This window comes from Budorcas taxicolor, chromosome 3 (genome assembly GCF_023091745.1).
Source record: "Budorcas taxicolor isolate Tak-1 chromosome 3, Takin1.1, whole genome shotgun sequence".
Taxonomy (NCBI): Eukaryota; Metazoa; Chordata; class Mammalia; order Artiodactyla; family Bovidae; genus Budorcas; species Budorcas taxicolor.
In genome coordinates, this window is record NC_068912.1 from 15,612,024 (window position 1) to 15,625,512 (window position 13,489).

General features: G+C 37.5%; 1 protein-coding gene across 1 annotated transcript in view; it reads left to right on the forward strand.

Annotated features, from left to right (window-relative positions):
* ASH1L (ASH1 like histone lysine methyltransferase) overlaps positions 1-13,489 on the forward strand; it is a 193,892-nt gene that overhangs the window by 73,562 nt on the left and 106,841 nt on the right. The window contains exon 5 of the mRNA XM_052636803.1: positions 11,935-12,676. Within this exon, the coding sequence (XP_052492763.1) occupies positions 11,935-12,676 (742 nt within the window). The remainder of the gene's footprint in view (positions 1-11,934; positions 12,677-13,489) is intronic.

Here is a 13,489-nt window from a genome sequence, read left to right on the forward strand (position 1 = left end):
TTAGAATTCAGGTTATACTGAAATAAATTAGAGCTCTCTATTTCCACCAGTGTGGTAGATTAGATGTGCAAAGTAAACAATCTTCTTGATGCCTGAAACTAAGTACAATGTGGGAAACATTTCTGAATACCTTGCTGAACTTTGACATAAGGAAATAGAAAACCAGAAATGTCCAGAAAACTTGGTTCAACGAAAACAAATAGAGGTCTTTGACACCTGAGTCCTGATGATATTGAGCCTGCTTATTGGAACTCATTCAATTAATAAGAGACAAAGTACAAAGCCTAGGACTCTAGCAGACAGAGGTTTCCATCAGATTTCCCTTCATGAATGTGTAACACCCTAATGGTGACTCCAGTGTAACAGCAGACAGAAACAAATCTATCACAGAAGCTGGATCCTTATTTCAGTTTTAGCTTTGGGTGAAGCAGAAAAAAGAGTTCCTGAAGACAAGCTCACACTCACCTTCTGTGTCTCATGCAGATGTATATTGCCTCTGAGACAAAGAAAAAGATGAATAAAATTTTGTTGTATATTGGTAGTGCCTCCAGTTGCCTTGCAGAGCCAAAGGAAAGTTTATTTCTCTTCATTGTAAAGCTGAGTTTCTTTTTTGATTAGGGTATCCTTGATCTTGGTTTACCTGGCATTCATATTTACTCTAGCAACACAGGAATGCCAGCCTGTATCTTGCAGTTGAAAGGCAGATGAATCAACCAGAACTATGTATATTCAGTTTGTCCAACTTAACACTTTAAAAAGGAAGGCAGCAAAATCGAAATACTTAAGAATGTATCATTACAGCATTTGGCATCAAAAATTAATAGACATGCCAAGAAGCAAGAAAATATGACTAAATGGAATATGGAATAATAGTGGGAACTGGCACAGAAATAGTATGTGATGGAATTAACAGACAAGTACATTAAAATAGCTATCTTTGAGGATTTAAAGGAAAACATGAATATAGTGAATAGTGAAAATGGAAACTATTTTTAAAATCCAAGGTTAACGTCTTTAGATGATAAATATCTGAAATGAAAATTTCACTGAATGGGACAACAGTAGATTAGACACTCCAGAAGAAAAATTCTTTGAACTTGCAGCAATACTATTAAAATCTATCTAAAATGAAGTGTAGGGACTTCCCTGGTTGTCCAGTAGTTAAGAACACACCCTCCCAATGCAGGGGACACAGGTTGGATCCCTGGTCGGGGAACTAAGATTTCACATGCCTTGTGGCAACTAAGCCCACACATTACAGTTAGAGAAAGCCCACATGCCATGACAAAGACCCAGCACAGCCAAAAAATATTTTTAAATAATAAAAATGAAGTGTAAATGTGGGGTAAGAAGACTGATATAAAATGAATGCGGTTTTATTAACTTGTGGTACATCATCAGGAAGGCCAACATCCATAGGATCTGAGTCTTACAAGGAGGGAGTTAGGAATAAAAAACATCTGAAAAATGATCTTCTGTAGTTAATTAATAGTTTAATGAATTTTATAAATCCATAGGTCCATGAAGTTCCACAAATCCTAAACAGGAAGACAGTGAAATGATGTCTTTAAAATGCTAACAGAGGAAAAGAAAGTATCAGTTTAAAATTCTTAAACCAGAAAAATGCCCTTCACAGATGAAGGCAAAATAAACATAATCAGAAAAACAAAGGATTTGTTGTCAGCAGGTTTACAGTACTAGAAATGTTCCTCACACAGAAAAATCATGCTAGTTGGAAACATGGCTTTACCAAAGAATTGAAGCATTCCAGGAATTTTAAATAAGTAAATAGACAACACCCTTTTCTCATATTCTTTTGACGTTCATGTGAAATTATACCAAGATATAATCATATTCTGGGCCGTAAAACTTCTTAATAAACTTTAAAAGATTGAAATCATATAGAATATATTTTAAGAACACAGTGAAATTGAATTAGAATTCAGTAACACAAAGTATCTTAACATTCCCCCAAAAAAGTGAAAATTTAGCAACACACCTCTTTTTTAAAAAAATTATTTATTTATTTATGACTGTGCTGTGTCTTTGTTGCTTCGTGAGCTTTTCCTATAGTTGCGTCAGCTGGAGCTACTCTCTCGTTGCAGTGCACAGGTTTTTCATCGCTTCTCTTGTTGTGGAGAATGGGTTCTAGGAGCACAGGCTTCGGTAGTTGTGGTTCATAAGCTCGGTGTTTGTGACACATACTCTGCATCCTGTGGGACTGGGGATCCCCTGGACTGGGGATCAAACCCATGTCTCTTGCATTGTCAGGTGGATTATTTACCAGTGAGCCACCAGGGAAGCCCAACAACACACTTCTAAATACCGCTTAAGTCAAAGAGGAAATCACAGAATTTTTTAAAATTTGTTTAAATGTTTTGTTTGTTTGACTATGATTGGTCTTTGCTGCTGCACAGAGGTTTCTCTAGTTTTAGTGAGCAGGGACCACTCTTCATTGTGCTGCATGGGCTTCTCCTTGTGGTGACTTCTCTTGTAGAGCACAGGCTGTAGGTGGGTAAGTTTCAGTAGTTCGGTTCATAGGCTTAGTTGCCCCTTGCCATGTGGAATCTTTCCAGACCAAGGATCAAACCTGTGTCTCCTGCATTCAGAGGCAGATTCTTATCTACTGTACCAACAGGGAAATCCAGAAATATCTTTTAAATTGAATAAAAATGATAATACATAAAAATTTATGGGGTATAGCTAAGTCTGTGTTCTTAGCTTTATAGAGTTACATTATAAAATAATAAAGGTCTAAGGCAGTAGCCCAAACTCTCACCTGTAGGAAGCTAAAGTCAGTACAGCAAGTTAAACCCAAATTAGGCAGAAGAAAATTTGACAAATACAAGAGTAAAACAGCATAGAAAAATTGCTGAAAGCTTATACTGGTTTCCTGAAAAAATTCTTTTTTAATTTACTTTTTTATTGAAGGATAATTGCTTTACAGAATTTTGTTGTTTTCTGTCAGACCTCAACATGAATCAGCCATAGGTATGCATATATCCACTCCCTTTTGAACCGCCCTCCCATCTCCACATGCTGGCCTGTGAGGAGAGAGAGGCTATGGTGATGGCTCCACTCCCTACACATGACTCAGCAGTATTGCCTTGCTTCCATGGCTGCCGGCTTTCCTCCACAGGCATTTCCCACCACAGTCTCCTCGCTCACATCCCCTCGACCGTCTCTCCGTCTCTCCGCAGTCAACAGCAGCCCTCGCCCTGGGATTGCTCCAGAATCCCTAAACTCTAGCTCCCAGCTGCTGCGCTTTCCAGGGGACCTGCTTCCCTGTCCAGGGTATGTATGGCTGCAGCAAGGACTGTCTGAGTCTCATTCCACAGGTGTGAATGAGAACAGCCACAGATGAGCTGATTCACTCCCAGCCTTAAATGTTTCTCCTCTGACTCAGACAGTTGCCCTGATGTGGGGATCAGACCCCTGATTCAATTCCCCCACACACCAAGGGCACCTCCAGTCCTACTAACATTCCCCCTCATTCCTTCCTCCTACTGAGTTTTGCATGGTTCTGCATATTTTCCTTTGGTCAGGTACTCTTGTAGCTGGTGTTCTGCATGCACTTCTGTGTCTGAAGGTGTATTCCTTATCTGAAAAATTTTTTTTAAAGATGTGAACTCTAGCCAAAAGGATTAAGAAAAAAGAAACAGTATCAAGAATGAAAGAAAGGATATCACTGCAATTGCTACATACCACAGGAGGATAATAAGGGAGCATGATGAACAGTTTTTTTGCCAATAAATTTGATAAAAAGAGAAAAACCATTTACAAACTCAAGAACAAATAGCCTAAATAGCCTCATATCTGTTTAACAAATTCAACCTATAGTTTAAAACTTTTCTACAATGAAAATTCAGAACCCAAATAGTTTTAATCATGAACATTCAAAGAAAAGAAGAATACTAATTATACAAAAACTATTCCAGAAAGAAGAAACATTTTCCCAATGCATTTTATGAGGCCACCAGTACCCTGATTCTGAAAGCAAGCAACACACACATTACCAGAAAACTACAGACTAGTATTGTTCCTATGCATGAATGCAAATGATAAAAAATGTTATCAAACTGAATCTAGTATGTTGAATGTTTAGCATATCATACCACATCCACGTGAGTTTATTCCAGAAACACAGGATTGGATTAACATTAGAAAATCGCTTATGAAATTAACAGTAAGTGATAAAATCACAATTGTCTAAGTACCTAAAGAAAAAACATTTGACAGAATCTGACATCCACTTTAAAAGAAAAGCACCAATTCTTTCACATATTAATCAAACTAACAAAAATTAAACACAAAGAAAAGCTATTAAAAGCAGCAAGGGAAAAGCAACAAGTGATATACAGGGGAAACCCCATACAGTTAATAGCTGATCTTTCAACAGAAACTCTACAGGCCAGATGGGAATGGCAGGATATATTTAAAGTAATGAAAAGGAAAAATCTACAACCAAGATTACTCTGTTCCAGCAAGGATCTCGTTCAAAGCTGATGGAGAAATCAAAAGCTTTACAGACAAACAAAAGTAAGGAGAATTTAGCACCACCAAACCAGCTGTACAACAAATGTTTCTCTAGACAGGAAACACAAGAGAAGGAAAAAGCCTACAAAAACAAACTCAAAACAATTAAGAAAATGCCAGTAGGGACATATATAGCAATAATTACTTTAAGAAAAAATCATAAACAAGATGAAAAGACAGCAGTAAGAATGGGAGAAAATAATTGCGAATGAAGCAACTGACATAGAATTAATCTTCAGAGTATACAAGCAGTTCAACATCATGAAAACAACCCAATCAAAAAATGGACAGAAGACCTAAACAGACATTTCTCCAAAGAAGACATTCAGATGGCTAATAAACTCATGAAAAAACACTCAACATCTTGCATTAGAGAAATGCAAATCAAAACTACAATGAGGTATCCCCTCACACCAGTCAGAATGGCTGGCCATCATCAAAAAATCTACGAACGATAAATGCTAGAGAGGATATAGAAAAAAGGGAACCCTCTTGCCCTGTTGGTGGAAATGTAGATTGATACAGACAATACGGAGAACATTATGCAGATTTCTTACAAACTAGGAACAAAACTACCATATGACCAACTACTGGACATATACACTGAAACAGGTTATATATATATAATTGAGAAAGACAGATATGCCCGCAGTGTCCATTTCAGCACTGTTTACAATAACCAGGACATGGAAGCAACCTAGATGCCCATCAAGAGATGAATGGATAAGAAAGATGTGGTACATATATACAGTGGATATCACTCAGACAAAAAGCAGTGAATTTGAGTCAGTTCTAGTGAGGGGGATAAACCGAGAGCCTCTTAGACACAGTGTATTCAGAGAGAAATAAATATCGTTTATTAATGCAGATATATGGAATCTAGAAAAATGGTACTGATGAGCCTATTTACAGGACAGGAATAGAGACTTAGACATAAAGAACATACTTATGGACACAGAGGGGGAAGGAGAGTGGGACAAATTGAAAAAAAGTATCACTGAAATATATAGAACACCATATATAAAATAGATAGCTGATGGGAAGTTGCAGTATAGCGTAGGGAGATCATCCTGGTGCTCTGTGACAATCTAGTAAGGTGGGATATGGCGGAAGGTAGGAGGGAGTTTTAAGAGGGAAGGGACATGTGTATACATATGGCTGATTCATGTTGAAGTATGGCAGAAACCAACACGACATTGTACAGCAATTATTCTCCAATTAAAAATAAATTTTTTAAAAATGCCCCCCAAAAAACCCCAATTCTTAGAAATAAAAGGCATACAGGTAAGACAGGAAGAAGAAAAAAATTCTATTTACAGATGATTTGATCCATAGGAAAATTTCTAAGAAGTCTATCAGAAAAAAGCTACTGCACCTAGAAAATGAGTTTAAGAAAGATATATAAGCTGAACATAAAATGTATTTCTGTATACCAGCAATGACTAATTAGTAATTGAAATGTAAGCAAAATACCATTTACAATTGTATTAAAAGTTATAAATATACAAGATCTATGTGATAAAAAGTATGATGCATTATTGACAATGGCTAAAAGATTAAACATATTCTAGATTAATCATTTGTTTGAAGGAATCAGTATTGTTACAATGTCACTTCTGTCAAAATTAATTGATAGATTTAATGGGATCTCAATCAGAATTCCAGCTGGCTTTTTAAAATATAAAGTTCCAAACTCTATAATTTATATAGATACATAAAATATCTTAAAAAGTAAAACATGTATGCTCTTTTTGAGAACAAAATTAGAAGACTTCTACTAACTGTTATAAAGACGTACTATAAATTATGCAAGACTGTTTTTGGTGAAAGGATATATAGATCTTTCAGTGCAACAGAATAGACACTAGAAAAATAGACACTCCCATAGATTTTTTTAAGTTGATTTTCTGCACATATACTATATTTTTGTGGAGCAGGGATCATCTTTTGTACCAAATGGTGTTGGAACTGCTGGATATACTTACGGAAAAAAAAGATCATTGACCTTATACCATATGTAGAATTTAACTTGAAATAGAATATATACCTGTATGTAGTTTCCCCAACTATAGAACTTTCAGAAGTACACTTAGTAGGAAATCTTTATGACCTTGGAATATTCAAAGATTTCTTAAGTAGGATAAAAAGCACGAACTGTTAAAGCAAAAAAAAAAAAAAAAAAATGAGCTTCATCAACTTTTTAAACTTTTGCTCTTCTAAAGACATTAAGAAAATGAAAAAACACACAGAAGTAAAAAGAATTTGTAACTATGCATGGTAATGGTGATCATTTTGCAGTATATACAAATACCAAATCATTATTATTGTTGTACATGTAGAACTAATATATGTCCTATGTCAATTATATCTCAGTAAAATTTTTTAATAACAAACCAGTGAAGGTACCCTATAAAAATAATGGGGAAATTTTTTGAATAGCATCATTTCAAAAGACTGCTTATGAGTTGCAGTGAAGTACATGAAAATACTTCATGAGCCAGAAGGCTCTGCTTGTGACTCAGATGGTAAAGAATCCACCTGCAATGTGGGAGATGTGGGTTTGATCCCTGGGTTGGGAAGATCACCTGGAGCAGGGCATGGCAACCCATTCATAATAGATTGACTAAAGTTAAAAGAAGCTTCCCTGGTACCTCAGTTGGTAATGAATCTGCCTGCAGTACAGGAGACCCAGGTTCGATCCCAAGGTTGGCAAGACCCCTGGAGAAGGGAATGGCAACCCACTCCAGTATTCTTGCCTGGAGAATTCCATGGACAGAGGCGCCTAGTGGGCTACAGTCCATGGGATCAGAAAGATAAAGATCCTTATGACCCAGTTAACCATGATGGTCTACAGCCACCCTTGTTGTAGAACTATGATTCTGCATGTCATACAGTGTGGCCAGAAGTAAAATGTAGCATGCCCAGCATAATGTCCTAGATGGAGCAGACTGCAAAAATGAAGAAACAAACAAAAAGGATTTCCCTGAATCCATCTGCAAATGCAGGAATCAAAGGTTCAATTCCTGATTTAGGAAGATTCCACATTTCACAAGGTATTTAAACCCATGCACCACTACTACTGGACTCATGCTCTGGAACCCACAAGTCACAAGTACTGAGTTCACATGCTGCAACTTCTGAAGCCCAGCTTCTAAAGGTTGTGTCTTGCAATAAGAGAAACCATGGCAATGAGAAGGCTGAGCACTGTAACGAAGAGTAGCTCCCTCTTGCCACAACTAGAGAAAGCCCTTGAAAAGTAACTAAGACTCAGCACAACCAAAAATAAATTAAGAAAAATTAAGGGAAAAAAACAACAACAACAGAGATTTGGCAGACTAGAATTTGGTAAGATAGAATCAGTTTAGAAAGTAAGGTGTGAGGTAGCACTAGGTGAGTGGCTGAGGAATGAAATTCCAAACAGTATACCCATTTTAAGATTCTGTTTTAAATTTATTCTTAAGAATTAAAAACCTTTGGTATTTCTGGGCAGTTGATGATAGGAAAGAGGAGACAAAAATAATTTTCAGGATTTTAAACCTAGGATTTATTCTTACACTTTCTTGCAGTGTGGAAGCTGGGTTCCAAAGCCATGTGTCCTGAGAGAAATCCAGGTGAAAGCAGTGTTTCCTTTTCTAGCATAACCTTAGAAATCACCACATTCATATTTCCATCAGATTCTTTTTGCTAGAAGCAACTCACTAAGGGTAGCTCATATTCATGGGAGGGGAATTAGATACTCTCACTTGGTATGAGAAGCATCAGAGGAGTTGTATACATATTTTAATTAGCCCTGCAAGCAGTTTAGGGCAGAGAGATAAGATTAGCTTGGTCTTGAGTTGTACTAGTATTAAGAAAAGTAGATAGGGCCAAGAAATCAAACTAACATAAGACAAAAGTTTATGGCTTGTGGGGAGAATAAATTAGATGATTTTGTGTGAGCGTAGATCAAATGATTCCAGCCACATGATTGGTTCTCAGTATATATAGTCTTGAATAGTTGGCTTTATGGTATCATTTACTGAGAAAAGTAATCAGGAGGATTACTTTGAAGCTATAAGAATAAGCATTTTCCGGGAAAGTATGTCTAAAAGGTAAATGACAAGTATTAGGGATTGAGGGTCTCTAAAGTTAATTCAGTCACAAGTAATTGGAAGGTAATCAAAGTATATTATCATAAAAACAGTTTTAAAGAGTGGTGATATAAAATATAGCTGAAAGTAGGAAGCTTCCCCAAAGCTCTTAGATCGTCTCATCCACCAGATAGAGTGCAGTCAGACGGAGCAAGAAGAACTGAATCCAGCAACCTCCAAGACAAAAACCACAGTTACAGAAAGTTAAAATGAAAAGGCAGAGAATTTTGTCCCAGACAAAGGACCAAGATAAAACCCTAGAAAAACAGCTAAATGAAGTGAAGATAGGCAACCCTTCCAGAAAAGGAGTCAGAATAATGATAATGGAGATGATCCAGGACCTTTGAGGGAAAAAAGGAGAAGAAATGTTTAACAAAGACCTGGAAGAACTATAGAACAAACAGAGATGAATAATACACAGGAGGGAATCAATAACAGAATAATTGAAGCAGAAAAACAAATAAGTGACCTGGAAGACAGAATGGTAGAAATCAGTGCCACAAAACAGAATATAAGAAAAGGAATAAAGAGAAATGAAGATAGCCTAAGAGACCTCTGTGACAAAATTAAGTTCACCAACATTTGCATTATAGGGGTCCTTGAAGGAGAAGAGAGAAAGGACCCAAGAAAATATTTAAAGAGACGTAAATAGACATTTTTTTAAAGAAGACATACACATGGCCAAGAGGCACATGGAAAGGTGCTCAACATCCCTAAGTATTAGAGAAATACAAATCAAAACTACAGCAGTCAGAACTACCATCATCAAAAAAATCTATAGACAACAAATGCTGGAGACAGTCTGGAGAGAAGGGAACCCACCTGTAATGTTGCTAGAAATGAAAATTGGTACAGCCACTGTGGAGAATGGTATGGAGGTTCCTTAAGAAACTAAAAATAAAACTACGCTGTGACCCTGGAATCTCTCTTCCGGTCATATACCCAGAGAAAAACATTGTCCAGAAGGATACACACACTCCAGTGTTCATTGCAGCACTGTTTACAGTAACCAAGACATGGAAGCAATCTAAATGTCCACCAACAGAGAAATGGATGAAGAAGATGTACTTATATACAATGGAATAACACTCAACCATTACAGAGAATGAAATAATGTCATTTGCAGCAACATGGATGAACCTAGAGGTTGTCGTACAGAGAGAAGTTAGGTCAGAAGGAGAATTATCATATGACATTCTTTATATATGAAATCTTAAAAGAAATGATTGTAAGAAATTAACTTAACAGAACTCACAGACATAGAGAAGGAACTTATGGTTGGGGGGCTTACAACTGGGGAAAGAGATAATTTGGGAGTTTAGAATGGACACACACGGCTGTATTTTAAATGGATGACCAACAAGGACCTACTGTATAGTGAACAAATGAGTGAGTCAGTGAGTGTTAGTTGCTCAGTTGTGTCCAGCTCTTTGCAACCCCATGGACTTGCTTGCCAGGCTTCTCTGTCCATGGCATTCTCCAGGCAAGAATACTGGAATGAGTTGCCATGTCTTTCTCCAAGGAATCTTCCCAACCCAGGGATCAAACTTGGGTCTCCTGTTTTGCAAGCAGATTCTTTATCATCTGAGCCATGAGGGAGGCCCGTATAGCACATGGAACTAACTCTGCTTAAAGTTTTGTGGGTGTGTGGATGGGTGGGGAGTTTGGGGGAGAATGGATACTCATATATGTATGACTGTGTCCCTTTACCGTTTAGCTAAAACTAATGTTAATCGGCTGTAACCCAATAGAAAATAAAAAGTTTTCTAAGAAAGAAAAAATACAGCTAAAAGTTTGAAATTTTAAAAATACTGAATTTAAACAAGACAATTGGATATATTTGAAGGAAGATGTTGGTAATTTGAGAAAAAATTCCTTGTAGTCTGATGAGATTGTAATCTAGAATGGCTAGAATTTGTAAAGGAATAACAAATGGTATCACATTTTAAAGTCATATAGATTAGGAATCCATTGATTAACTTTGAAGAAGTATAACCAGTGATCATTTATAGTAAACAAGGCATCTTGGGAAGTGACCTATTATTTTTATAACATTATAAAACTAATATAGCTTGCCAGAGGAAGTTGAAAATGTCCCACATTATTTATAGTCTTAAAAAGTTACTATAGGCACCAAACAAATACCACCAAATCATTGGGGTCATTAAGGTAAAGTTTATCTAACACCATTTGTTTTTTGTTTTTGCTTTTTATTGAAGTATATTTGATTTACCATGTTCCATTAGTTTCAGACTACAACAAAGTGATTTAGTTAATCTGGTAATCCCAAACTCCTAATTTATTCCTCCTCCCTACTTTGGTGACCATAAGCTTATTTTATAGGTAAGACAACTTGTTTTCAAATCTTACCATCAACATGGATTCTTTCTGAAATAGTTTATAAAGGTGTTTTCTATCGTAATTTTAAAACTTTTCCCAAGAAGACAATTTCTTTTATTCCTTTGCACTTTTAAAACATTGTCAGAAAAAGCACTGAACTACCTAGGTGGCGCTAATGGTAAAGAATCCACCTGCCAATGCAAGAGGCACAAGAGTCTCATGTTCAATCCCTGGGTCAAGAAGATCCATCCTGTCGATGCGTAATTGGCAACCCACTCCAGTATTCTTGCCTGGAAAATCCCATGGACAGAGGAGCCTGACGGGCTGTAGTCCATGGGGTCGCAAAGAGCTTAGACACAATTGAGCACACACTGTTATATTATAGAAACATCATGTGTATTTAAAGTTTAGTTCTTTATTTAATACTTAGCTGTCAGATCTCTTAACTGAACTCTTATTTTTAAAGAAATAAATTCTAGGGACTTCCCTGGTGGTCCAGAGGTTAGGAATCCACCTTCCAATGCAGGGGACCTGGGTTCAATCCCTGGTTGGGGAACTAAGATCCCACATGCCATGGAGATCTAACTAAACCTGTGTACCGCAACTAGTGAAATGCCTGAGGACCGCATTAAAGACTCGGTGCAGCCAAAGTAGTAGTAGTAAAGAAAGAATCTCTGCTCCTCATCTCAGAGTAAGAATTTTTTTTTTACGCATGTATTATTAGGGAACCATGGGCCAACTTTGAATTTACTGTGGTTATTGTAATGTTCCTTATTCAGGAAACAACTTGCCCGTGAAAGACAAATGCATATGATATTATGATTCTTAATCTTGCTGTGAGTAATACAGTGGTATTCCTTACCTTTTATCTTTTTGAGTAACTAGTTGTGTTCAGTTTTTATCACGTGTGATTTGTTGTCTTATTTAGTGAATGGAGTTCCCTCTCGAAGTCCAAGATTGGTTTCTTCTGGGGATGACTCTGTGGATAGTCTGCTGCAGCGAATGGTACAACATGAGGACCAAGAGCCCCTGGAGAAAAATATTGATGCTGTGATTGCATCTGCTTCTGTGCCACCTTCCTCCAGTCCAGTTCGCAGCCTCAGCAAGGAGCGAACCCTAGGAAAACCAGACAGCCTCCTAGTGCCTGCAGTCCCCAGTGACTCTTGCAGTAGTAGCATCTCACTCCTTTCTGAAAAGTTGCCAAGCAGCCATTCCCCCCATCATATTAAGAGAAGTGTAGTAGAAGCTATGCAGCGCCAAGCTCGGAAAATGTGCAATTATGACAAAATCTTGGCCACCAAGAAAAACCTGGACCATGTCAATAAAATTTTAAAAGCCAAAAAACTTCAAAGACAGGCCAGGACAGGGAATAACTTTGTTAAACGCAGACCAGGTCGACCTCGGAAATGTCCTCTCCAGGCTGTGGTATCAATGCAAGCATTCCAAGCTGCCCAATTTGTTGGTTCAGAATTAAATGAAGGCGAAGAAGGAACAGCACTGCACCTTGGTCCTGATACAGTTACGGATGTTATTGAAGCTGTTGTTCAGAGTGTAAACCTGAATCCAGACCATAAAAAGGGATTGAAGAGGAAAAGTTGGCTATTGGAAGAACAGACCAAGAAAAAGCAGAAGCCATTCCCAGAGGAAGAAGAGGAGGAGAATGCTCAAAGGTAATTCCTCATTTAACGGTTTATTTGTGTCGAGGAAACTAGCTTATGTGCAAATGTAACATATCTTTGCAGCTGAATTGTTCAGTTGATCTAGTAACCTTTCACTAGGTAAGACCTGTTCTGTTCGAAGTGTTTGTTCTTCTGGTTGTCAAAATTATGAATAATTAATAAGAAAGGGGAAATGGAACAGTCTAGCCAAGGCCCTCACTATACAGATGAGGAAATCAAGACCCAGAAACATTATGTTGTATAACTATGTGAGCGGAATTATTTTTACTGTCAAACTATCTTATCTTCTCTGTGTTCTAAACTTGTCGTCCCTGTCATCAAATATATTTTTTAAGTCTTCGTGCATGTTAGATTGTTTTTTAATGGTTTCTTTTTTATATTTTATTTTTTCCCAAAAGGTATAGGGCAGAAAGTCAGAATCACCCCCTGGAAAGATCATTTAATCCTTTTGTTATATATCCAATCAGATTCTTTCCCTAAAGATTATTTGTTTTGTTTTTTGGTCTTGCCATGTAGCGTATCGGAGAAGGCAGTGGCACCCAAGTCCAGCACTCTTGCCTGGAAAATCCCATAGACGGAGGAGTCTGGTGGGCCACAGTCCATGGGGTCGCTAAGAGTCGGACGCGACTGAGCGACTTCACTTTCACTTTTCGCTTTCATGCATTGGAGAAGGAAATGGCAACCACTCCAGTGTTCTTGCCTGGAGAATCCCAGGGACGGGGGAGCCTCATGGGCTGCCGTCTATGGGGTCGCACAGAGTCAGACATGACTGAAGCGACTTAGCAGCAGCAGCAGCAGCAGCAT